At 45.1% G+C, this 26,695-nt stretch overlaps 2 protein-coding genes across 13 annotated transcripts in view; one reads left to right on the forward strand and one right to left on the reverse strand.

Moving 5' to 3' along the window:
- Lrch1 (leucine rich repeats and calponin homology domain containing 1) overlaps window positions 1-2,001 on the reverse strand; it is a 183,113-nt gene extending 181,112 nt beyond the window's left edge. For both annotated transcript variants that reach the window (XM_027390137.2, XM_027390136.2), the window contains exon 1: window positions 1,591-2,001. In XM_027390137.2, coding sequence (XP_027245938.1) covers window positions 1,591-1,840 — 250 coding nt within the window. In that variant the 5' untranslated portion in view covers window positions 1,841-2,001. The remainder of the gene's footprint in view (window positions 1-1,590) is intronic.
- On the forward strand, window positions 1,968-24,230 carry LOC107979239 (Krueppel-like factor 13). Of its 11 annotated transcripts, none has more exons than XR_004772214.1 (4): window positions 2,045-2,171; window positions 3,976-4,036; window positions 8,441-8,603; window positions 9,039-9,210. XR_004772214.1 is itself a non-coding variant. In XM_035452093.1 (3 exons), the coding sequence occupies exons 1-2, from the start codon at window positions 1,980-1,982 to the stop codon at window positions 8,513-8,515; spliced, it is 267 nt and encodes an 88-aa protein (XP_035307984.1). In that variant the 5' UTR covers window positions 1,968-1,979; the 3' UTR covers window positions 8,516-8,603; window positions 9,025-9,210. The 11 variants fall into 11 exon arrangements, 2 of the variants coding, with proteins under 2 accessions (XP_035307984.1, XP_035307983.1); XR_004772211.1 differs by having other exon boundaries at window positions 2,051-2,171; window positions 2,801-4,036; XR_004772206.1 differs by adding an exon at window positions 23,429-24,230 and having other exon boundaries at window positions 2,057-4,036; window positions 9,039-9,177.
- The last annotated feature ends 2,465 nt before the right edge of the window (window positions 24,231-26,695 follow it).

Raw genomic sequence — 26,695 nt, forward strand, 5'->3', positions numbered from 1 at the left:
ACACACAACACACAACACACAACACACACACACACACACACACACACACACACACACACACACCACTACTTTTGCACTGGTATTCTCAAAGAAACACCAGCACCGCGTACATGGCAACTTCACACAACTTTGGGAGTAACCAGCAGCTATACTGAAATGTTGGAACAACTCTAAGGCTGCTACTGAGTTGAACAAACGTGTTGATATTGGCCATGCTAGCTCTATTTTCTACAGTACACAACCATTCTAACTATGGCAGAAGAGAAGGAGAATGTAGGGTGCTTTTTTTTTTTTTAAGGTTAATAATTCTGGAGACTCTTAGAATAACTTCTACTTGAGAAGCTGTAACCATGAGGTCCTATCAAGAGCCTCTCCAGCTGTTGGGAACTAAGTTCTGGAATTTCCCCTCTGCTTGCCCATTCCTGACAACCCTTAAGTCCAGATATCACCGTTTAATGACCCCAGAGGAGTGCTTCTGGCTTCCAATGAATTCAGAATTCCATATAAATCTTCAGTAGGCCTCCTGATAAATGTTTATGGAATTAATGAGAAACCTAGCCTCCTAAAGCCACAGCGGGCTCCCCAGCCCCGCCCCCTCGCCTTCCTTTATAAGAGGAAGCTGAAAGACCCTGATAGAAGAGTCGAGTAATCCAGAACCCTAGAGACCTGATGCACTTCGCAAGACGCAATGACAGTCGTCGGATGTAGGCAAATGGCTCAAAAACGGGGCACCCACTGCCCCGGGAAACGCTAGGCACTAGCCCGGGTACAAACCGTCCCGCAGAGAGCGGAACCGGATGGTCGGAAACCAAGTCAGAACTGCATGGATCCCAAGGCCCCAACCCTCTTCCACCACCCTCCTTCCTGTTTATGGATCCGCTCCCACAACTCCGACTACCAAAGGGAAAGCAGACATCTCCGAAATATGTCAACACATGACACAACTTGAAGAAGCCGGCTGCTCCTTGGCGCGAGTTACAGCTTGCCAGCCTCACACTGGCAAACAGGCTCACTTTAATTACTTTTCATTTACTACGCCACGCTTCCCTCGCAGCCCCCCCCCCCCGCAAAGGACCGGTTAGTGAGAACCGGGGAGCCCCGGTGGAGGGAACCGAAATGTGTGGGCGGAGAGCCAGACACCAGGCTCTGCTCGCACAGGCGCAGAACCAAGGCTGGCACCGCCTCTCCGCCTGCAGCAAGCCACGGTCGCGCGGTGGCCGGGGCCACGACACTGCGCGGAGAGGACAGGGCTGGCCGAGGGCCGGCCGGTCACCTTTGTTTGAGCTTCCCCACCCACCGGGACGCAGAATGCTTCCACGGAAAGGTCCGTGACCTGCTTCATGTTCCGGACTAGCTCGCGGTCGCCTGTTATCGCTCACTTCCCGCGCGCCAGACACCGCTCGTGGCCGCATCCCTGCGCTCCTGCACCACAGTCACGGGTCGCCGGGCCAGACGGGTCACCGTGCCCGCTGCAACCATCGCGCCCGTTGCACAACCCGCTCCCGCCGAGCCAGCCTAGCAGCACACTCGGGCCCGGAGGGAAGGTGCGACAGTCCCGCACACGCGTGGCCAGCCCCGGCCCTGTCTCACCTGCCTGAACCGTGTCCGAGAGGTCGTGCCCCGGGGCTGCCGTCCGGGGAAACTCCTTCAGCTTCCTCGCACTCAGGTTCAAGCCCCCAGAATTGGCCGCCTCCTCCAGCGCGCGCTCCAGCCCACGGTTCAAGGGCAGGTTGAAGCCGGCGCCTCCCGTGCCTCCGTGGTGCTGGTGGAGATGCGGGTGCAAGGCGGTTGCCGAGAGGGCGGGCGTGAAAGCTTGGGGTTCGCTTCCCGGCGTCGCCATCTTCTCCCGGTCCCCCGCCCCGCTCCTGCGCGGGGGTCACAGGTTTCCCCGGCAGCCCCGAGTCCCCACTGCGCTCCCTCGCAAGCCGCGGGACGGCAGGAGGGGCAGCCGCAGACCTAGAGGCAACCGCTCAATCGCAATGGTTTCCAGCCCGGGAGGCCGAGGGCTGCGGCGGCGCGGCGGCGCGGCGGCGGCGGCGGCGGCGCGCATGTGTCTGCTCGCGCCCGCTCCCGCTCCCGCGCCCTCGTCCGCGCCCCCGCCCGCCGCTCCTCCTCCGCAGCTTCTCCGCGCTCCTCCCCCGACGCCGGCTACAACTGGATGCGCGTTCTGGGTGAGTTTCACTCCAGCCCCTCCGGGTTTACATCTACGGCTCTGGGTTTGTTTTGTTTTTGTTTCTGCTTTTAAGCCATTTGGAAAAACCGGGGCGAGGCAAGAGATACGATTTGAAATACAAGGTGACAGGGAGGAGAGTAGTTCTGGCTAATTGAGCCAGAGTTCCCCCAAAGGCAGTTGTGGATTTACCCCAACTGTCGCCCCCTGGCATTTAGGTACTTACCACACAAATTCTCGCATTGAATCCAGCGGTCTGTTATGGGAAAAATTGCTTCCTTCAATTGACCGAGGAAGTTAAGAAACTGAGCCGAGATCACCCTTGCAAAAGTGGGAGGGAATTCAAACTCGCAGCCCACAGTCATCAAGTTTTGCCCCTTCACTGAAGACCACGGGAACCACACTTAAGAGCAAATAGACAAACCTAGAGGAAGGACTTTGAGAAAGGATGGTTTTTATGATAAAATACATTGTCATATGAGGGAGAAGACTAATTGAGGCCCAAACTAGATAGTACCCCAAGACTTAGAAAGCCAAAGACCTAACATGACAAAGTTCACATCTTAAACCTAAGCCTAGATGCTATGAGGTTTTCAATGTGCAATTTCTGCTTGTCCATGTGGGACATAGGAACAGACATGTCTGCTTGCAAACAAATGTTCTGCCATGGGTGATTGGGCAGCCGAGCCATGCCCGCCATGGAAGGGCCAGAGGACCTGTGTCACCTAAAAGCCACCCAGCTAAAGGACTGATAATGCCCCACTCCCTTCCCACACCTTGAGAGCCAATTTCCTGGGACTCCACCCAAGGCTTGACAGTCTCTATGGAGTGGCTTGGCTTGGGGAAAGACCGCTGGAGCGACATGAGGACATGATACAACATCACACATACAGTAATGTGACCCGTGACAGTCTAGGCAGCAGCATGGAACTAGTGACTTCATGGGCTCAGCACTAAAAGTATGACATGGTGTATGTCACTTCGCATGGACTTCACTAAAGGGCTAGACTTAATTCCTGAGATTCCAAGCCCAGAGTAAATCATACTCATCTTTCGGGAAGAAACAGGCGCCACCTGCTGGTAAGCTCCTTTCCTCCTGTGTCTGGCTCCTCTCCCTTCTGTCTTTCAATGCTTTTAAAACTAGGCATCAAGATTAGTTTTTTTCGCCATGTTCTATGGGCTGTCTCTTCGCTCTGTTTCTTCCTTTGTGGTGGTGAAGCATTTTAATTTCGTTCAATCTTGCTTGTCAGTTCTTACACTTATTTCCCGTGGGCTTAGAGCTCTTTTCAGAAAATCCTTGCCTCCTGTATCATGAAAGATTTTCCTCTGACAGTTTAAGGTTTGTGGGTCTTACATTTGGGGCTTTGCTACATTTTGAAGTGATTTTTCGGTAGGGTGAGAGACAGAGAATCAAGCTTAATTCTCCCACATGTAGAATCCAGTTTTCCCAGCACCATGATCTGGAGACCATCTCTTGTCCAGTGTGTGCACGGATTCATTTCCAAGTCTTCTGTTCCTTTGATTTACATGTTTTTGTAGCAACACTGTGCTGTTTCTCTTCCTGTGGATCTGTGGTCTTTAGAATCACGAATTGTGATTCCTCCAGCATTACCTTTTTAGTCAGGATTGCTTTGACTATCCAGCATCTTTGGAAATTTAGGTTGTTAATGGCTAAAATGTTCAAAAGAAATACAAAAAAGTAAGAAGAATGCAAAGCAACCAATCCACTCAACAAATGGGAAAAAGGAATGAATAGACACTTCTCAAAAGGTAAAGTACAAATTTACTTTCTATCACATCCACAGATATACACTGAACTGAACTCTGGAACTTAGTTGCAGAGAGGGAGGAATGAAGATCGAAGGGGTCAGTACCAGGCTGGTGAAACCCACAGAAACAGCTGACCTGAATAAGGGGGAGCACATGGACCCCAGTCTGCTGTCTGGGAGGCCAGTACAGGACTGATCCTGACCCCTGAACATGGATGTCAATGAGGAGGCCTCTGCACTCTAGGGGGCCCCTGGTAGTGGATTAGTATTTTTCCCTGGTGTAAGAAGGACTTTGAGAGCCCATCCCATGTGAAGGGATGCACTCTTGCCCTGGACACATGGGGAAAGGCCTAGGCCTAGGCCCAGCCCATGATGATGTGGTGGACTTTGTGGAGCCCCTGTGGAGGGCCCTACCCTGCCTGGGGAGTGGAGGGTGGATGGGGTGGGGGGTAGGTCGGGGTTGGGTAGGAGGGTTGAGGGAGAAGGAGAAGGGATTGACATGTGAAACAAGCTTGTTCCTAATTTGAACTAATAAAAAAATTACTTTCTATCGCTGTGATAAACACCACAATGAAAAGCAACTTAGGGAGACCTGATTCATTTCAGCTTACAGCTTACCCATCATGAAGTGCCTAGAGGCAGGAGCTGAAGCAGAGGCCATGGAGGAACACTTCTTACTGCCTTGCCCCTCAGGGCTTGCCCATCCTTTCTTATACAACTCAAGACCACCTGGCATGGCACTGACTGGAGTCGGCTGGACCCTGCTCCATTGATCATTAATCAAGAAAATGTCCCCACAGACTTACCTTCAAGCCAATCTGATGGAGACATTTTCTCAATTGAGGTTCACTCTTCCCAATTGACCCTAGCTTGTTTCAATTTGAGAAAAAAAAAATCTAACCAGCACATACCCTTATGAAAGGGTCCAAAGGATCTTTGAATTTACTTAAATAAATGAATATTTATTTACATCATGTAACATTTGCCTGCTCTTCCCACTTTCCCTGGTCCTCAGTAGTGTTTTGCCTAAAATCTACAAGATTGGAGGTAGTGGGGAAGACTGTTTTTCCCAATAGACTATAAACCCAGTTCAGAACAAGAATTGTGAGAATACACCCACCACACCGGGCTTTAAACAAACAAGCAAAAAGCCCAATCCTTCCTTAAGGGAAACTGTGACAATGAGTCTATGCTTTGCTGTGACTAATCCCTCAAGTCCTGCAGACACACTGACCTGCTCATTGCAGTTTCTTGTGTATCGCACAGATTTCTAATGTGCAAACTCTGTGAGATTTGCACCAAGTCCTCAAAGGGAAGTATCTCTCTCCTTCCCGGTATCTCAGAATCTACAGCATTCTGATTGTGTTGGCTGCATGGTGCATTGTAACATGGTTGCTATTTGCTGGTACATCTCCAAAGTTTTAAATGGTTTTTCTGCACAAAGAAGTCTTTCCGTTAAGGTGAGGGGAATACTTGACTCTTGGAACTAAATATTTATAAAAATCGGGAAATGTAACCAGTCCTTCCAGGTGGCCTTTGGCTGTTTTACTTTTCTCCAAAAGCATGAGTGTGTCTCTTTTGTTCAATACCCTGTTTTATTTCTCCTGAAAGCAGAGTCCTCTCAGTTCCCCCTCCTGTCTCTGAACATATAATAGTCCATTAGGAGTGGCCATGTGATTTCATCTGGCCATTACTGTTTCATTGGTAAATGGACTCACAGCAATGTTGTGGAGCACCCAGAGCATCCTGACTGAGTTGGTACCCAGGCTCTGGTGTTGCAAGGGCTCACCTTTGGTTTCTATGAACTATCTATAGTAAACAGCGGGCCCTTCCTGTCTTCAAACGCGTCATTTTCCAGTCCTGCATCCTCATTATTTAACTAACCATGAACTAAAACATTTATAAAAAATGTCTATCAAATATGCACAGGTTATTTTCCTTGTCATCCTTCCTGAATGTATAGTATAACAGTATACTATAGGGAACTATCACACATTGACTTAGTTATTACAGGAGATCTAGAGAGCATTTATGGTATGTGGGAGGCTAAATTTAGGACTCCAGCATCTTTGGAGCTCCTTATCCACAAGGAAGTCCTACACCCAATCTCCCTTGGAACCACTATATTTATAATATGTTGTGTACTGAAAATCACCAAGAATTCTCTCTGGATGTAAACCCAAAGCCATGTCTGTGCTTCATGGTCCCCTCTGCCTAAAGTAACTGGACAAGAGGAAGCCTGACACCAAACCAGTCATCCAAGGCCGACGAGTCATCCCATCAGTCTCCTGATTGAAAATTCAATCAAAAACACATGGAGACCACAATCAAATAAGAACAGGCATTTGACCCCAAGGTCAGCAGAATCTGCCCTTATTTACATGTATTTACTTTGCTGTTCTCTAACCTCTTCTGCCTTCATTTCTTATTTCCTAAACAAACTTAGCCAGACTATCCCCTGATGAACACCACCCTTTCCTGGCCACTCCCATTGCATGGTCTCAGTACTGAAGTATTCTTTTTGTAATGTATTGGAAATATTTGCCAGTAAATTATCTGTAAGTGATCGGGGCATGTTGTATTCATTAGCTTTCAAGAGCAGGGATTGGGCCTTTTGTTTTCATCCAGTGCCTAGATGAGTCAATAAATCATGTTGTCTGACTGAGATCTTTCGAGTTTTGCAATGCAGCTAAAACTATCAACATGGGTTTCTCCGAAGATTATAAATGTTACTCTCTTGGACATGTTTCAGACATTTTTCAAGTGTTCCAGAACCCTAGTCTATGAATCAGTTAGTGACAAAATGACCCTAATAAAATGAGAAAAAATTAGGACAAGTTTGGTGAATTTTTTACATCAAATTAGATGTATTGAATTTTAAGGATTCTTATAGTCTTGAGACTGTGCCTTTCCTACTTTCTTCTGACAGAAGAAAAAAATGAAACAGTGAAAATTACTTATAATATTAATATCCCCTTTGGAAAAACACAGAAGTAGACTGCCAAAATGAGCTCACAGTTCTTCTCATGTTACTGGCTTATGAAATCCAAAAGGCCAAGAACTACTCTTGGAGGCTCTCTCACTCTGTCCCAGCTTGCTTTGAAGTCAACTCCTGATCTTCTGTCTTTACCTCAAAAGTTTTGGGGTTATGAGTATTTCTACCACATCTGCCTTATGAGGTGTCTGAGAGTGAGCCTAAGGCTCTGTGTTTCCCAGGCAAGCACTCTTCAGAGCTAGATCCCCAGTCTGTTGGCTCTCCTAAATGGAAGTTAGTCCTGTGCTCTAGTTGCCTGCCTTCAGGCCTTCTCTCCAGCTTCGCCCACATCTGCAACCTGATGAACCTGATGCAATGCCCACATATCCTGCTTTGTTTGGGTCTTGGCTGCCGCCACCCTTCTGTTTTCTGGGCTTTCTCACTTTGGAAATTACCTTAAGCCTGAGAAGATTGCCCACACTCAACTTCCTTTTCTCTCTCTGCCCCAGATCTCGCGTGGAAACCTCAGCCCCTTCATGGGCACTTGCTCTGCCCCTGTCTCCTTATTCTCTTCCAGACTGAACCAGAGTGCTAGCTCCTAGACCAGAGAGACTTCATCCATATCCTCTTTTCCATAGCAGCATCAACTAAATAAACTACAGCATGGCATGATGGCATGTGCCTCTAATCCCAGCACTCGGGAGACAAACCTAGGCTATTGACCAAAGGTTTTCAATGAAAGATTTTCTTCTCCTGGAGCCACTCTCAGAATGACACTGGAAGGTCCTGTGTGATGAAACACTTATACTTCAGTCTTCATTCTGTTGTCACAAATATCCTTGTGTGCTTTTTTAAAAAGAAACTGTTAGCTCTCAAACTCGGGACAAATGACTAACTGAGGTACCTATTTAATATATCAAAGTGGACACTGACCACCAGGTTCTCAGCAACTGCCTGTTACAGGGACATCCAGACTGGCATACCCCACCCTTTACCCAGAACCCAGCTTCTCTTCTCTAGATAATCCAGCCATTTTGTCTATGCAGTGGTGTCCTGGCTCTCTCCTCTCTCTCTTCCTCTCTTGCTCTGCTCAGCCTTCTTTATCTCCTCTTACTGGGTTCAGTCTAGATCCTACCAGATTCCCCTGGCTGTGCTCGTCCTCATATCTACAATAAACCTTCCCCTCCTCCTCAGTGCGTGTGTGTGTGTGTGTGTGTGTGTGTGTGTGTGTGTGTGTGTGTGTGTGTGTATATATATATATATATATATATAATATATATATATATGGATGGTCATGTCCTCAGTTCATTTTTTCACTCATAAATTATTAGCTTAAAAGTTATATACAAAATGTTATAATCAATTGTATAGCAGAGACAGCATTCTGACCTTGAACTTGAAGAGCTGATAGAATTTTGAAAGAAATGCAGAAAATATACTTTGGACTACTTCAGGATAAGATGGTGATTATAATGAAAAAAATAACTTTGAAATAATGAGATTGAGATCTCTTTGTGTAAAATTTAGGAGATGGACATATGTCACTGTTGGGGAAGCAGAGACAAGAAAATGACAGTAAATCTGATCCAGCCTGCTCTATGAAGCAAGTTCCAGGTCAGCCAGAGTTTCTCAGTGATACTCCATCTCAAAAAGGAAAGAAAAAGAAAACTTCATAGTGGAAAGACATCAGGTAAGCAACAACTGACCCTTTGGTTCTTAAGAAAGGTTAGTTATAATGTAGCCAGAGGAAGTCACTGGAAAAAAAGAACTCAGTGTTAGAGCACTTGCTTGGCATGTGTGGGGTCCTGGGTTCAATCCCCAGCATAGCATAGAGGATGGGTGGATGTATGGATGGATATTGTAGAGAGAAAGAGAGAGAGAGAGAGAGAGAGAGAGAGAGAGAGAGAGAGAGAGAGAGATTTAACAATAAGGTACCAAATAAGAGGTCTTGAGTTTAATGAGATAATTTTGAAAATGTATTTTTAATCAGTCTCATATTGCCCAGGCTAGCCTAGAATGCCTCTATCTTCCAAATGCCAAGATTACTGGTGTGACTCACTAAAAGAATTTCATAAGTACTTTGCTTTTTATTTTTAATTATTAATTTTTAGTTTTATTGAGACAGTGTCATCATATCTCTGGTTGGCTGGAACTCACTATACACGGTAGCCTCAAACTTGCAATTCTCCCTGACTGCCTCAGCTTCCTGAATGTTGGAGTTGCAGATGGAAGTCACCATACCTCACTTGTACCTGTCCTTTTAAGTATGCAAATATAAATGTTAGTTAATGGAGTAATAATAGTGTGCATGTAATTGATTTACTTCTTTGTTTTGCCTAACCATTGTATCATATCATATAATATGCGTTCGCTGTGTTACTGCTTTGTAATATAATGAATGCATATATTAAGGGGAGCTGGTAATTTGACTATGGGTGGCTGAATTTGCATGGATAAACTAAAGTAGCTTTATTCAGTGTATGTTCCTATGACTGTAGTTCTTCAGACTGCTGGCAGACATTATATATACAGGGTACTATTGCTAATAATAACAAGGTATAGAGAGTTGGGATATTGCTCAGTGGCAGAGCACTTACTCATGAGGGAGGCCCTGGCTTCATTTCCCAGTATTACAAAACAAACAAACAAACAGAACTATTTAGGCAGCACAGCAGCCCATGCTTGCAATTCAGCATTTGGGAGATGAAAACAGAAGGATCAGGAGTTCCAAGTTAATCTCAGTTACATTTTGATTTGAAGGCCAACAAGGCCAACATGAGACCCCATCTGTAGCAAACAAATACAAAAATTAAGAAGTGATTTTACTATGGACTTCTCAGAGACTTGGGCATGCTACTATACTTTATGAACATGCAAGAAGGAAAGATGTTTCCTGGAACATTTTTTCATATATGTGTCATAAGAATTAATCTGGACTTGCAACACTTCTCGGCAGTCCATACTACAAGAACCCACAGACTGGGACAAACCCTAGTCCAACCGTCAGAATTGCATCCCAATCAATGCTTTGTGTGGCAGGTGTTACTAGGGAAGTGTGTTCTCAATGTGTATCACTACAGCCTGTGTCTCAGGTGGATTCTAGAAGAAATTCAAAGCTTCTTGTTTAAGGTAGTCTGCATCTAACTAGGGCTTTGGTTTATGTTCCTCAAAGGGAGATTTCAAGAGTGGGATGTCATTACGGGGATGTTTTCCAAACCCAAGGCTCTCATTAGTGACTAGTCAGATGCTTGCAGAATGGCAATCTCTCTGAACTTACCAGGGTGTGTACCTCTGGCCACAATACCTTTAGCATCCTAAGCCCAATGATGTTGGCATGGCTTATATCATGCACTAGATGTCTAGAACCTCCAATCAGGAATGGTGGCTCATGTCTATTATCTCAGCAGTCAAGAAACTGAGGCAGAAGATGTGAATTTGAGGCTGGCCAGTGCTACAATAGTGGGTTCCATGCCAGCATAGGCTACAAAGTAAGACTTTCTCTAAAAAAGTGAAAAAGAAGGAAGGAGAGGAAAAGGAATCCCAAGAACACCAAGAAACATAAGTGAAAATTCATACACTTAAGTAACAATTTAGACATTTCAGGCATTACATGCTAAGGGGTCAAGAGTCTAAATAAACACACACAGAGAGAGGATAACGTCTGTTATTTCTCACATTTTTCCAATGCATTATCTATTGATGGGGAATGTACTTCTTTGTATGTTTATCTTATTGATTGTTGAATAAAATACTGTTTGGTCAATGGCAAGCAAAGACTAGGAGTCAAAGAGGATTCTGGGAAATGTAGTAGAGAAGTGATGATCCAGGCAGTAAGTGACGTGCCAAGGAGACTCATATCTAAGCGAGGAAACAGGAAGTATGCCCTCTTTCCCCTCCGCTCCTGCAGCACAATGTGATCCACCGACAAGGAGGGACGCCATTAAGGCTTCCGATAAGATAAGTCTTATGACATATATAGATTTATGATAATTAAGACTGAGCTAACAGATGAGAAGTCCTAGTCATTGGCCAATCAGCTTTGAACCTAATACAAGTTTCTATGTATTCATTTGGGCCTAACTCGGGCAGGTGGCTGGCGTAAAACACACACATGGCGGTGGGGCTCAGGCAGCTTTTGGCGGAAAGATTTATCGTAATAATCTATAGAGGAGTCACACTTAGAACTAGGGAATGAAATAGAAAAATGATAAGATCCTGCAGAAGTAAAAGTCACCTGGAGTGACTTCAGGTTCTAGCTGGTACAAAGAGAGCAAACTCAAGATGGCTGGAACCAGGATAAGGGGAATGACCTAGAAGAAGGTTCACCCCAATGAAGGTTCTCAGTATTGGATCCCTCACAGTTTCCACAGTGGTCCATCCATTTTTAGATCTGCTCATGGCTGCTAGAAATCCCAGGAAATCTACTACAAGCAAACATAGGCCCTGTGATCTGAAGAAATTACAGCCACTACCTGGACATATGTACAGCAGTCCATGCTCTAGGAAAAAATATCCAAGAGGTCAAGAGGACTACAGTCAACTGGTGAGGGTTCAAGCTAGGGCTCTAGGCACAGGGGTGAGTTTGATCTTGATGTGCCTGTGTAGGACAAGATGACTCTGTAAGGGCCACCCAGAAACTACTACCAGTATGACAATAGGAAACAAAGCTGGGAGGGGGCAGACAAAGATTCATTGATACGGTTTCTATTCAGTTTAAAATTTCACCTTGTACATATATACCTTTTTCTTTAAATTTATGTTTACGAATGTTTTGCCTGCAAGTATGTGTATGTACCGCATATGTGCCGGGTACCCTCAGAAGCTAAAAGACAGTTTCAGATCCCCTGGATCTAGAGTTACAGATACTGTAAGGGACCTTATGGATACTAGGAATTGAACCCAGGTTCTCTGGAAAAGCATCAAGCCCCTACATCTATAACCTTTATAATAATTTCACCAATTAGCTGGGAATGGTGTTGCATACCTTTAATCCCAGCACTCAGGAGGCAGAGGCAGGTGGATCTCTGATTTCAAGGCCAGACTGGTCCACAGAGTGAGTTCCAGGGCAGCCAGGGCTACACAGAGAAACCCTGTCTCAAAAAATAAAAAGTAGCCGGGCAGTGGTGGCACACGCCTATAATCCCAGCACTCGGGAGGCAGAGGCAGGCGGATCTCTGTGAGTTTGAGACCAGCCTGGTCTACAAGAGCTAGTTCAGGGACAGCCTCCAAAGCCACAGAGAAACCCTGTCTCGAAAAAAAAAAAGTAAATTGGCATATTACTACACAGGATGAACTACACAGGAAGAAGCAAGCCATTATAGTATTACAATGTGAGGTAGGAGTTCTTGGCTAGCATAAAGTACAGAGAAGGCTAGAGAATGCACAGATGAGAGAGGGATTTGCAAGAAGAAAACAACAGATTAATCACATTCAACAATGAATCGAGCTGCTTCCTAGTCATGGTCAGGGTTTGAGTTAGAGTCAAGGGTTAGGAGCTAAAGTCAGGATTATGGTTAGGGTATATGGAAGGAAGTAGCAGAGGGAGGGAGGGAGGAAGGGAGGGAAGGAAGTAGGAGGGAGGGAAGGACAGGAAGCTTTCTTAAGACATTCCATTTGAGGGGCTGGAGAGATGGCTCAGAGGTAAAGACCTCTTCTAGAGGTCCTGAGTTCAATTTCCAGCAACCACATGGTGACTCACATGAGATCTGATTCCCTCTTCTGGTGTAAAGGTGTGCACACAGTCGAGCACTCATATGCATAAAATAAATAATATTTTTCTAAAAACAAACAAACAAAACCCCATTAAATCCTGGCCAGGAAGATGGACACTGGTCAGGTTCATACCAGTGGTTTCCAGAGAATAGTAGTGAATTACATTAGTCAGGGGTTTATAAAGGTAAAACCTACAAGGTTACATATTTCTGTCCTTCATCCAGTCAGGGGCAAGCATACATCCTGACAATGTTCCCTGCCTATATACATCTCTCCTATGTGTGACCAAGCAATCCTGTGCAGTTGGGAAAACCGAACCTTGTTTGCTGAAGTGAAAACACATGGCTTCTTATCTTATATGAACAACAGCCCCTAGCAATCCAGGAAGTTATCTGTCCTTGGGCAAGTAAGTTGGCTCACAGGTTAGAGACATTTTTGTTTTAGAGGTCTCTAAGCACAGTCATTTAAACTCAAAACATAACTTTAGCCCTCACAGTGAGAGATGCAAACAGGAGAATCCCTGGAAGCTTACAGGACAGCTACCCTGGCAAACAAGGACAAGCAACAAGAGACACCAAGGCAGAAGGCTAGGACCAACACCCGAGGTTGTCCTTTGACCTCTGCATGCATACCTTGACGTATATGTGCACACTCACACACATGAATGTATACACACACATATACACACAGAAATTTAACACAACATATAGTTAGATGCTTAAGATAGAAAACTAAAGAAGCCCTGAGCATGGTGATACGTGCCTGTAATCCCAGTACTCAATAGAGAAAAGAGGATGGTGAATACAGGACAACCTGGCTATACTATGAGTTCAAGGCTAGTCTGGGATGCACATGGAAACCCCACTCTCAAGGGTCAGAGAAGTAGCCTAGGAATCCTTGCCTACCATACCTGAAGCTCTGGCTGATCTGTACAATGCCAAACAATAAGCAATAGGAGGAAAATAAGGAAGATGCTTCCAATATGACAACATATCTCCAAATTCCTCTCTGTAGTCGGGGCCACACCTTGGGAGTCTGGGGTGAGCCTGTTTGCTGCTTAGCCAGGGAGGTCTTAGGAATCTAGTTCAGCTTCTTCAGTTCTACTGATGGGGAACTAACTTAAGTGCCTGAAGGTGCACTGCCCACGCCATTCAGCTGCCTGACAGAATGCTGCCTGCCTGGAACATGGTCTCCATCTCCTAACTACTCTCTTTTTTCTCAGTCCTCTCTCTAATTCGGTTTCTATTGCTGCGATAAGACACTGGTCAAAACCAACTTGGGGAAGAAAGGGCTTATTTGGCTTCTACTTCCACATCACAGTCTGTCATCAGGGAAGTTGGGACAGCAGCCTGAGGCAGGAACGGAAGCAGAGTCTGTGGAGGAGTACTATTTACTGGGTTGCTTCCCATGGCTTGCTCATTCTGCTACTTATTCAACACAGGACCACCAGCCTAGGTGTGGCACCACCCAGGATATGGCTGGGCCCTCCCAAATCAATCATTAATCAAGAAAATGTCCCCTCAAACATGCCTACAAGTCATTCTGGTTAAGGTAATTCCTCAACTGAAGGTCTCGCTCTCTCTTCCAGGTGACACTAGTTTGTGTCAAGTTAATGAAAACTAACCAGTGCCATCCTCCTGAGGACCAAAGTCATTGCCCACACCATTATCTGCCAAGGTTGGGGTCTCTTGAATTTAGGTCATCTGCTTTCTGCTCAGCATGGCTTCGTTAAGGGTTGTGGCCTCAGTGCTGCCTCACAGGCTGATACTGGGTACAGGCTGTGGTTCCAACTGGCCAAGGACCTGAGATGGCTTGCCTACTTGACTCTCGGTTGTAACAGGGAATATATCCTGGGCAAGGCAAGTGCCCAAAAGCCAGGCACAAGGCAAGGCTCTGAGTGAGCTGACACCCACTTCATATGTTGGCCTTTCTGGACCCAAAAGGCTGGGTTCCCTTGACCCTCTAGGCTTACGGTACAGAGTATTTCAGTGTGGCAAGTCATTTGAGATTTTAAAAAGAAAATATACACCCTTTCCTCATAAAAATCAACTTTAATTTCTACACACAGAGCTGTGTATAAAATATCAAAGGTATTAGAGATTCTCTGAACTCTCAGGGCTGGTCCGGTACCATCTTCATCCACCAAACTATACACTAACTTTCTCAAAAACAAAAAGAAACAGAAGGAAGACAGACAGACAGACTTGAAAGGTATTCAGTTCCATGAGGATATTTTTGAAAATATTCCTTTTATATACAGCATGTTTTTATTCTTCAGGACTTTCTGATACCGGACCATTGCAGACAGGGAACGGTAGGAGGTCAGAACTGTCTTTCTCACACCAGTAGGGTGGAGGTGAATCGAGATGGTACTCAGATGTGTCATGGTAACACAGGCCCTGACTGTTACACTCAGAACGCCTGTTTAAGCTTCTAGGGTCAAACTCCCACATGGCTCTCCACCTAACCTTTTTAATTGCCTCTACTGGCTCAGGTTAGCTTATTCATGTGTGCTCAGGCTCTTTCCAGTGTTCCTGCCATCTGGCTGATGACCCAACACCATATGTCCACAGCAGGATATGAGTATTCATCCTTTGCTGGAGTACAGACCTACCAATCATGAGCAGCATGGCTGCCCAGTCAGTGTGGCTCACTTCCCAGCGACCCTGTGACCTGCCTGAGTTTTCAGGAAGCACATGGCTGAGCACCCCCCCCCCAATTCTGGTTGAGTCTGTGGTAAATAGTAAACAAGCATTTGGGCAGCGCCATTTAAGTCACCTAGAACTTGCAGTTGACAAGAATTAACTGGTGTTTCACACAAAGGCACAGAAATGATCTGATTAAATAGCCTATATTCATCTTCAAGAGGCCAGGGCTTCTGTGAGAGCAACTTTGTTGGCTAATTTACCCAGCTTTTCACTCAGTGCTGTCTCTATTTTGCTTAGTGGGTGATTGAAGAAGGAAAGAAAACTATAAAGCTTTTATGTCAAAAGCCCACTGTTAGCACCTTTAGTGGCAAATTTTCATGCTTTATCACATGGGGAATGCAATTGTGTAGATTGCCTTGTGTGATGGTGGGTGGCAGGGAGAGAAGAAGAGAAGGTGGGGAGACCAAAAGAAGTGAATACTCCTGTTAGGAATGCGGCTTGAGGTGGGATTGCGGTGGCCCTATGGTGGGGACAAACACACCATCAGGCAGAACTTACTTGGGAAGGAAGTTTTATTGGGAAGGGAAGGGTGTGGGGGAAGGGAGGGAGAGAGAGATGAGAGAGAAGAGAGACAGAGAAAAGAGAGGGGGAGAGACAGATCTGCAGAGAGAGGGGGAGAGACACAGATCTGTCTGCCTGCTCAGAGAGATGGCAGAAAGAAAGAGAGGAAGTGGGTGGAGTTTGCCTCTTAAAGAAACCTTTGCACCTGATGTAGCAACCTTAGGACCCTGGGCTGGCCAGGGTACTGCCTGGGTGCATCCTGCCAGGTGATAGGGGGCAGGCCAGCATAATGCCTGAATCCTAACAACTCCGAAACAGTGGAGCGCAGATTCCTTGTGCAAAGAGAGTCATACATATTTCTGTTATTGCTGTTGCTTAAGCTACAGTTATTCAGTGGCAATTTCAAATGGCCTGTGCCTTTTCCTACTTATACAAAAGGTTAGATTCAGATGGCTGAGTTAATGGATACCTTTTTTCAGATTAGCTCCTTTCCCTCCCTCCCTCTCTCTCCCTCTCCCTCTCCTTCTCCATCTCCCTCTCCCCCTCCCCTCCCCCTCCCTCTCCCCCTCTCTCTTTCTTTCTTTCTTTCTTTCTCTCTTCCTTTCTTCCATAGCTCAGTAGTAGCATGCATGAGGCCCCAGGTTCAACCCTCAGCCCTCTAAAAACTGCAGGGATGGGGAGTGCGCAGGAAGTAGGCTTTCCAAAAGAAAGGCCAAGCTTTGTTTGTTTGCTCCTCCCTTCCCACTTCCTTTGGGCTTGAAAAATAATTGGAATGCAAATGAGAAATACCGAATGCTGGGCTCTTAATAGTTGACTGTTTTCTCAGCCATTAGCCATGTGAATTAAGTAGGCAAACAAATACGTGTTTCACGTCCTGCATAACCCCAGCAAGTTAAGAGAAAAGCCCATTTTTTTTCTTTGTAAAAACATGTGTGAGTCACATGACCTGGTGCAGTTACTGCGAATAATAGTGAAAATCTGGGATTGACTTACAATGCATATTTGCAAGTTGCAATTTAATTTTGTTCCCTCTGACTTTACACTTGGCTTTTCTCGTATGAGTAAAAGAAAAAGCTTGATTCCATAAGAAAGATCAGAAAAATCAAACATGCTACTGAAGGGGCCAGCTCCCCCTTTTGGCAGCCATAACAGCCGGACACGTGCTTGTCTGACCTTGCCTTGGTCACTAGGAGGTTAGGTGCCTGCCTCATGGCAAGGAACCAATCAGAAGTTAGCTGGTGGTGCTATGCTTCACGGCTCTGGGTGTGCTTTACGGACAAGTGCACAACAATGACATGCAGAGCATAGCAACCACCCTGGGAGGGCCTATTGGCCATAACAACCAGTTGACCAATCAACACAGGGCACATCCTCCAAGCCTGGAAGCACACCAATCCTGAGCCTGTGCGTACCCCTAGACACTCCCCTTACGCTGCCCTATAAGATCTCTATGCAGCCGCTTTGAACTCTCTTTGCTAGCCATCCACCATGGCGGGTGGGTGAAAGACCCAAGCTAACATGGGGTTAGCTCGTTAAACAACAATAAAGCCTCATGAAGTTTGCATCAAGCTTTCACCTCTGCCTGGTGATTGGGGTGGCCGAGGTCCTGGGCTAAGATCCTGAAAGCCTGAGTTTTCCGGGGGGTCTTACACTACAACTATTTCTTTTTGTTGTTGTTTTGTTTTGTTTTGTTTTTGAGGCAGGATTTCTCTGTAGCCTTGGATGTCTTGAAACTTGCTCTATAGACCAGGCTGGCCTCAAACTCATAGTGATCCATCTGCCACTGCCTCCCAAATACTAGGACTAAAGGCATGCACCACCATTGATTACCTGGCTTCTATAGCTATTTCTTAATTACTGTGTTAGACTTATTTTTTTAATATTTTTTCTAATTTTTGAAAGTAAAATATAATTACATGACTTCCTCCCTTCCCCGTCTTCACTCCAATCCCTTCCATATTCCACCCCTTTCTCTCTCTCAAATTCATGTCCCCCCCCTTTTTTTTAATTGTGTGTCTCTGTGTGTGTGTAAAACCTACTTAGCCCATATAATATTCCTTGTATGTATATGATTTCAGGGTTGACCCCTTAGTATTGGATAACCATCTGGAGGCCTCTTCCCTGGGGAAGATGATTTTTTTCCACTCTTAACATTCCTCAGTTACCTATAGCTCTTTGTCTAGGAGGTTTCCCCCTATCAATATTAATTGGTTTCACCTCTGTTCAGGTCTTGTTTAGGAAGCCATGTTGTTACAACTTTATGGGTGTAGCTTTCCTGACATTTCTAAAAGCCCTCACAGCAGACTTTCTGGTACCCTCTGGCTATTATTTTTCAGCACCCTCTTCTGAACTGGTTCCTGAGCTTAGATAGAGGAGTTGTGCTGTAAATGTATCATTTGGGGCCAGGCACCCACAATCACTTGTTCTCTGCATTTTGATTGGCTGTGGTTTTCTGTAATGTTCTCCATCTGCTGCAAAGAGAAAATTCTTTGAAGAGGGGTGAGAGATGCACTTATCTGTGTAAGAATAACTATTTGGAATGCAGTGAGGAATTACACTGGTTTACTAAAGTAGTAGTTGTAAGATCTCCTCCAAGATCTAAGACCTCACTAACCCCGGACAGTTGGCTGAATTTCTAATGCTAGGCTTTGTATCCTTGTGGAGCAGACCTTAAATCCAATTAGAGAGCTGTTGGTTACTGCCAAGATACTGTTGTCCCTTGGGTTATTGTGCCATGCTGGTGATTTTTCTCATTAAAGGTCTTGAAAGGTAATATAACTGAATATTATCACAGAAATATAACTGTGTGTTGTATCCCAAAAACTCATTTTGGAATTAGGAAAGGACACCGTCTTTCTACCAGTCAGTTGTGTTGCTGTGGCCATGCCACACTTTCTTTAGAATTCAGTTTCCTCCTCGTCCCACGAAAGGAAAGGAGTGGATAGTTCCTGTCCAAGATCTTTTTTCCTCCTCTGAGTTTCATAACTTTAAAAACCAGTTTGAGCAACAATTTGGATTTTCTACTATGCTTAAAGTATTTTCCCAATGCTTCACATCCAGGGAAAGCGTTCCTTGCCTCATCAGAGCAGGCCAAGGGCATAAATGGGTCAGCACCGGCAGTCAGATAAACTATTTCTCCACAAGTCATTCACAAAATATACAATAATCTGTGTATCACCTGAGATGTGGACAACTGCAGGAAAACTCAGCCATAGAGACTCCCCCAAGTTCAGCAACAATTGGCTATTGCTCCTTGTACTAATAGCTTATTTCCATGATATCTATGAGCAGAGTGGTATCTATCTATTTTTCCAGAAAGGAATCAAAAAATTCTCAAACGGTATTGAGAAATGATGCAGTGGTCACATTGGGAAAGAAACCAACCAAGATCTGACAACCAACACTGTTGAACACCACTCTCCTTGGGCAGCTAGTCACAGAAAGGTCAGACTCCTCTTGATGCTTGGTACACCAGTGTCACAGACACTTAAGTTATGAAGAAGGGATATGACATTGCTTCTGGTTTCTGTAACTCAAAATGCATTCAGCCAAAAGCTAACTTTGAAGGGTAAAAGCATACAGCTGTATAGATTGGAATTTAGGATTAACAAGAGAACACTGGGATGTTGCTTTAGCTCCCAGTGCCAGGAGTCCCAAGACTGTGTGGATCCCAGACACTAGATGTCGAGTTATTTATACTGTTGGACTTTGGTCTTGCTTGGTTCAGATTGTTACTGTGCCCTGGTTCTTCTTTCTCAAAGTGAGAAGGTATTTAATTTAATTTTGATTTTTACAGGCGTCCACAGCTGAAAGATTTTGGATTCTTTAAGGAGATTGGATATTTTAGAGAGACTGGAGTTTTAATGTGTTTGAATTTGTAAGGACTGTGAGACTTTTAAAGTTATTTATGTTTTTATATTGTGATTAATATTAATGTTCTATCTTGGGGATGAATGAGAAAGGAAAGGTTCTAATTGAAGTGATGGTTTGTGTGTGGGGTTCACAAGGGGTCAGTTTTACTGGCTAATTCTATGTTAATTTGACACAAGCTAAAGTCATCAAAGAGGAGGGAGTCTCAATTGAGAAGATGCCTCCTTAAGAGCAGGTTATGGGGAATCGTCTCAATTAGTGATTGATGGGGGAGTGCCCCACCCATTGTGGGTGGTTCCATTCCTGGACTGGTGGTTCTGGGATCTATAAGAAAGCAGTCTCAGCAAACCTTGAGGAGCAAACCAGTAAGCAGCACCCCTCCATGGCCCCTGCAGCAGCTCCAGGTTCATGCACCACTGGAGCTCCTGCCCTGATTTCCTTCAATGATGAACAATGATATTAACCCAAATAAACCCTTTCCTCCCCAACTTGCTTTTTGGTGATGGTGTTTCATTGAAGCAAAAATAACCCTAACTAAGACATCCACCAAAACCACTTCCTCCAAAAGATAAGTTTTCATTTAAATTTTCTTCTAGTTACCTTTCATATGAATGCAAATTTTAATGAAATTATAAATATGCAAATTATTGTTTGAAATTTTTTTTGGTTTGTGCACACACATATGCACGTGTGTGTATGTCTCCTCACGTGTGCAGGCGCTACAGATGCCAGAAGGTGTTGGATTCCCTGGAGCTGGAAATACAATTGTGAGGTGCCTGGTGTGGGTGCTAGGAACCAACCTTGGTCCTGTGGAAGAGCAGTCTGTGCTCCTAACTGCTGAGCCTCTTCTACAACTCTGCAAATGATTTTTAACAGTCTACCTTTCATTGGTAGCACAGGTGTTTGCCCACATTGCTTTTGTTGATTATTTTCATCTTAATTAGTACAAGAATTAATGTTAAAAAAGCCAAGGGCTATAAATAACTTACATGCCATTTCCTTCTGAATGAGTATGGCAAGTGCTTTCCATTTTTCCCCTAAAGTAACACAGGCAAATAACATTCGTAACTCTCAGCTCTCTGTACTTTGCTTCATTTGATTCTCCTGAAACCTGGCACAGATGGCTGCTTTGTTGCCGTCTCACCCTTTACAGTGTGTCCCTTTCTTTGATCTCACTGTTACCACCTGACAGAAGCAGCTTGAGAGGAGAAGCTAATGTTGGTCCACTGTTCTAGACAGTACAGTCCATCCATAGCGGGAAAGACATCCTTGGGGGTGGGAGCTTGTTGCTCAGATTTATGCCTCAGTGTTTCAGGAAGCCAAGAGCTAGGGCAGGGATTTAAAATGGGTGTCACCTTTTTGTTCGTTTGTTTGTTTTGTTTGAGACAGGGTTTCTCTGTAGCTTTGGAGCCTGTCCTGGAACTGGCTCTGTAGGCCAGACTGGCCTTGAACTCACAGAGATCTACCTGCCTCTGCCTCCCAAGTGCTGGGATTAAAGGCATGGGCCACCAACACCTGGCAAGTTGGAAGAATGGGGGAGGTGAGAGGGAGTTAGGAGAAAGAGAAGGGGAGAAGAGGAGGGGAGAGGAGGACATGAGGGAGCAGGAAGATTGAGTCGGGGGAAGAATAGAGGAGAACAAGAAAAGAGATACCGTAATAGAGGGAGCCAGTATACGTTTAAAGTGAAATCATCACTAGGGAAATGTCCAGAGATCTACAAGGATGACCCCAACTAACAATCTAAACATTAGAGGAGAGGCTACCTTAAATGCCCTTCCCTGATAATGAGATTGATGACTACTGTATATGCCATCCTAGAGCCTTCATTCAGTAGCTGATGGAAGCAGATGAAGACACCCACAGCTAAACACTGAGCTGAACTCTAGAATCCAGTTGCAAAGAAGGAGGAGTGATGAGCAAAGGGGTCAAGGCCAGGCTGGAGAAACCCGCAGAAACAGCTGACCTGAACAAGAGGGAGCTCATGGACCCCAGACTGATAGCTGGGAAACCAGCATAGGACTGTTCTAGACCCCCTGATTGTAGGTGTCAGTTAGGAGGCCTGGGCAATCTATGGAGCCTCTGGCTGTGAATCAGTATTTATCTGAGGTACACGAATGGACTTTGGGAGCCCATTCCACATAGAGGAATACTCTCTCAGCCTAGACACATGGGAGAGGGCCTAGGCCCTCTCCAAATGATATGACAGACTTTGAAGATTCCCCCCCCATGGAAGGCCTTACCCTCTGTGGGGAGCAGAAAGGAGATGGGATAGGGAATTGGTGGGGGGCAGGGGAGGAGGGGAGGGAGAGAGAACTGGGATTGACATGTAAAATAAGCTTGTTTCTAACTTAAATTTTTAAAAAGGAGGGGGAAAAAGAAAATGGGTGTCACTTTCAGGGCCCACCCCAAGCACCCCACTTCTGCTAGCTAGGCTATAGTCTCAAAGGTTCCCCAAGTTCCTCAATCAGTGCCACTAGCTAGGAATCAACTGTTCAAACACACAAGCATGTCCCGAATATTTCAGACGCAAACAGTAACGTGTTGGAGAGTATCAGAGAGATAATAAAGTGGTTGTTGGAAAGCTCCACCCCACCCCACTCCTCCCATTCCAGACCCCACCCCTGAGAAAGCCTGCCATCAGCAGCTCCTCCCCTGAAACTGCTTAAGACCACCTACAGGCTATTTAAGATCTGCAACAGTGCTTTCTCCTGCCTTCCTGTGCGTCACCTGGAAGTGCTCTGCTTTTCTTTGCTCTGTTTATTAAATCTGGGTTTATTAGTTCGGATTGATTTGGCTTATTACATCGGGGGAGGAACCCAATAACCATGGATCCAATACTTATCAGTGATCTGTATTGGAACTCAGAACCTGGTGGCTCAGGGCCTTGACTGGTACCCAGGACTTGCAGGGATGCTAGGTCCCTGTGCTTTGCCTTGTCTCAGGGATGACACATTACTCAGTAACTTCTACTACCAACTAAAACATCCATGTTAACATGTGGGGCTCTCTAGCTTCATGGGTACCGTCCTCCCCAGCTCTCTACATGAGGGAGCTGAAATCCTTTCTCCAAATAGCTCATTCATCATTATCTATAATTGCTCAGCTGAAAGGCATTCCTCTGTGGGTTAACTCCTATGGGTATTTAAGGGGTCCTTCTTAAAAACAGTGTTGTCCACACTGTTGACAACATTGACTTTATGAACAACGTCTGGCTGATCCATATAATAAAGGTTGCATCTCAGCCTTTGATGGTGGCAGCAGACAGTCCAGCAGACATCTGTTGTTTTGTTTGCTGAGCACCCCTCCCCCACTCTCACTGAGTGGAATTGGAGCGCCATTGCTGGGTTACAGGAAAGACAGTTGTGTTTATAATGTGGCCACTGATGGTGATCTTTCTAGTGTCAGGACTGAGTCAGTGGAGTGAGTCCCTTGGAATTGGGACTCACAGGGAAAGCACACACTCTTTTTCCTCAAAGGACAGTTTGGCAGGCCTGATAGAAGGCAGAAACTTAGCTCCTGGGAGATGATTGTTTTGATTTGGATACACTACCAAAAGGCCATGCATGAGAGGCCTCATCTGTAGCTTATGGTAGTTTTATGTTGGGGGTTCTGGAAGCTTTAGCAGGAAGCCTATCTGGAGAACTGGGTCACTGCTAGTGGGGTCCTTGGAGTATCTTATACCTGACCCCTTCTTACTGTTTTCTCTCTGCTTCTCCATCCACAGTTCTTTTCCATCATATGTTCCTGTCACCATGATGTTCTGCCCAACCACATGGACCCAAACAACCATGGACTGAACCCATAAAACCATGAGCCCAAATAAATGTGTCCTTTCAAATTGTCTACATCACTCATCTGCCACAGCAACAAGAAAACCAATATAATCTTTAACACAAGAGGTGAGCTCTGTCCTCAGAAACCTTCAGGGTCCAGACTGAGGACATTTCTAACACTGTTCCAGTCACACATCCCCAGGATGTGTGTGTGCATGCTTAGTGCATCATTTATCCAACAAACACTGATGGACAGCTCACACTGGGGTTCAATGATGAATCTTCTTACTCCAGAAGCTCCCACAGTATCAAGAGCACCGGAGAAGCAGGCAGACACAGCCTGACACAGACTTAAAGCCACAAACAGACTAGACATGACTATCGGTAACCTGAGTGGCAAGGTTGTCCTAGGAACAGAAGGATGTAGAGAGGGTTAGATATGTCTGGAATCATCCCAGGTGGAGAAACATTACTTCTCCAGGAGAACAAGTAGCGATTTTGTTCTCTAGAGAGCTCTTCAGTGCTCATTGGTAAGTATTTGTTAAATGTGCTTCCTTCTGGGTAGCTGGGTATGGGATGCACTGAACACTCGATGAATGAAAAGAGGTCCTTTTGTTTCCTGCATCAGGCTCCATGATGTTAAAGAGAAGAATCAGAAAGAATTATTTCTCTCCTTTTCTCTCGTGTCTTAGCAGAGCACCATGTCGGCCTCCGAGGCAGATGTGGTTAGATGATTAAAGAGGTTATAAAATATTTGTTTTGCTTTGTCTTTTTGTCTTTGTCAGACTGGCCAGCAACAAGGAAAGATCTGTGCCTTGGAAAGCAGTGTGCAGTCTGTTGTTCTGGGGTACGTTCTAGAAGCTGAAATACTAAAATGTACTTAAAAACAAACAGTGCCTACATCATGCCAAAAAGCATCCCAGAGGGTTCACACTGATTACATGACAAAGGAATATTTGGCCAACAAATCAAAGTTGTGTTCTACATGGATGCCAAACATCTGGATATTTGGAGGCAGCTGTTTGGTATCCTGTGGGCCACATAGAAGCATTTTGTATCACTATGGCCAGAGATTGGCTATGTCTGATCTCACCGCTTCAAAGACCCAGTCCCCAGAACATTGTTGATCGAGTGTGGCTTGCTTGGAGGTCAATGTTAATGGGAACTGAATTGCTCCTTGGGATGCAAGCCTAAAGAGTAGGCATGGGGCAGATTTATGAGGGAGACCAAATCTCTTCAATGGTGCACTAGAAAAAGAAAGGAAGTAATGCGGAAAGCAGGGTCAGAACGATGTCTCCTCATGGCCCACACAAGCTACTTTGGTAAGGAGGTTGCATCAACAGCTAACCATACACACTGTGGTTTTCATTATTCACTGAGCCCACAGCACAGAGGCATAGGAAGAGTGGCAATGCAACAGCTAAAGGATCTGAGTAGGGATGGTGACCTCAGCAGGTAAAGTGCTCACCTAGCCTGAACCAAACCACAAGTTCAATCTTTAGCTTTTCAAAAATGGCCATGGTGCCACAGGCTACCTGTAATCCTAGCACTCCAAAGGAGGAGGGAGGCAGGAAGATCTGAAATTCAAGCTACATAGTGAGTTCGAAGCCAGCCTAGGATACACAATCTGAATAGCATTATTGAATAATAACACTAGTGATAATATGTTACTATTATCAAAACAGTACTATGTTGTAATTATAAAATATATTGCTGTACATGACATGAAAATAAAAGTAATAATACTATTATTAGTGATGACCTGGGCTCTGCTCCTAGCTGTACCACCAGGAGTGTCAATGATGGCTCAGACTCTATTGAGACTCAGCGTTGAAATAGGCAAAATGGAGAGTGACCTAACTCTTCTATAGGACTGTGGAGATGCTCAAATATGAAAACTCCTCCCAAACTTGACTGTGACACCAATTTACAGTACCATCCACAGCACTTTATTTCCAGTTTTGCTATCAGGTTAAACTACAAAGCACTAAGTGCTTCAGAGGGTTATCGGAGAACTGGGGTTCCCTGAAAGATAGTGGAAAGCAGGGCACTTACTGGAGAAAAGCCTGAGGTTTGAGGAAAAACATATTTGGGTTTGGACTCTGGCTTTAATGGGAGCCGAGCATCACGGGGCCAGTTACTTCTTGGTTATTCTTGGCCATGCAGCTGCCCCTAGAAATGATTGAGAAGGCTAAGGAGATCTCATTGGCCAAGCACTGTAACTGGTTCAAAGTCAATGGTAAGGTGTCCCCAGTATTTCTCTGAGTGAGCTGGCTACCAAAAAAAAAAAGGGTTCAAGTCGAGGATGATGGAGGGTGGAGCCATGACTCTCCAAGGTGCCAACAGGGTTTTCAGGAGTTTGGAAAAATGACTTCCATACTGCCTTTCCATGCAAAGTTTCTTCCTTCCTTCCTTCCTTCCTTCCTTCCTCCCTCCCTTCCTTCTTTCTTTCTTCTTTTCTTCCTTCCTTCCTTCCTTCTTTACTTTCATTCATTCATTCATTCATTCTTTTTCCCCCTTTGACATGGTTTCACTATGTAGCCATGCCTGTCTAGAACTCACAATATGGACCAGGATGACCTCAAACTCCCAGAGATCTGCCTGCCTCTGTCTTTCAAGTTCTGGTATTATAGGCATTGCTACCACACCTGGCTTAGTTTGCTTTTATCTTGTTTTGTTTTAGCTTGGTTCGTGTATGTGTGCAGATGCACAAGTGTGAACATGTGTGTAGAGGCCAGAAGATAACTTTAGGTATCATTTCTTGCCCTGCCCCTTTCTTTCTCCTCAGACAAGGTCTCTCAATGTTCTAGAACTAACCGAGAAGGCTATATTTGCTAGTCTGTGGATGCCAGAGATCCATTTTTCTCTGTTTCCCCAGCACTGGGATTACAAAGGTACACCTACACCCCCTCACACATTTTACTTAGGTCCTGGGGGTCAAACTCAGGCCTTCACACTTGCATGGCAAACACTTTACCATCTGAGCTATGTTCTCAGCTCTCCATCCAAAGTTTCTATGAGCTGCTGACAAAACACATATAATTTCAGGAAAGAAATGAATTTGACTCTGAGAAAAGTCATTTCTTCATGTGCAGGGTGAACAGCTATGCATGAGAGAGTAACATTAAAAACTAGGCACCAAGGTTTTTTATTGGCACAGAAGCCAGACCATTGTTTAACAAAACCCAACACAAACAACTAGCAGCTTGTTCAGGAAG

Source organism: Cricetulus griseus (assembly GCF_003668045.3).
Source record: "Cricetulus griseus strain 17A/GY chromosome 1 unlocalized genomic scaffold, alternate assembly CriGri-PICRH-1.0 chr1_1, whole genome shotgun sequence".
In the NCBI taxonomy this organism is placed as follows: Eukaryota; Metazoa; Chordata; class Mammalia; order Rodentia; family Cricetidae; genus Cricetulus; species Cricetulus griseus.

What these genes read in the sequence shown, in the direction of transcription:
- LOC107979239 (XM_035452093.1), top strand. Translation starts at nt 1,980, where the DNA reads ATGGTTTCCAGCCCGGGAGGCCGAGGGCTGCGGCGGCGCGGCGGCGCG. An exon ending in CAACTGGATGCGCGTTCTGG is followed by an intron (nt 2,172 to 8,440) that starts GTGAGTTTCACT and finishes TGTAAAATTTAG; the next exon opens with GAGATGGACATATGTCACTG.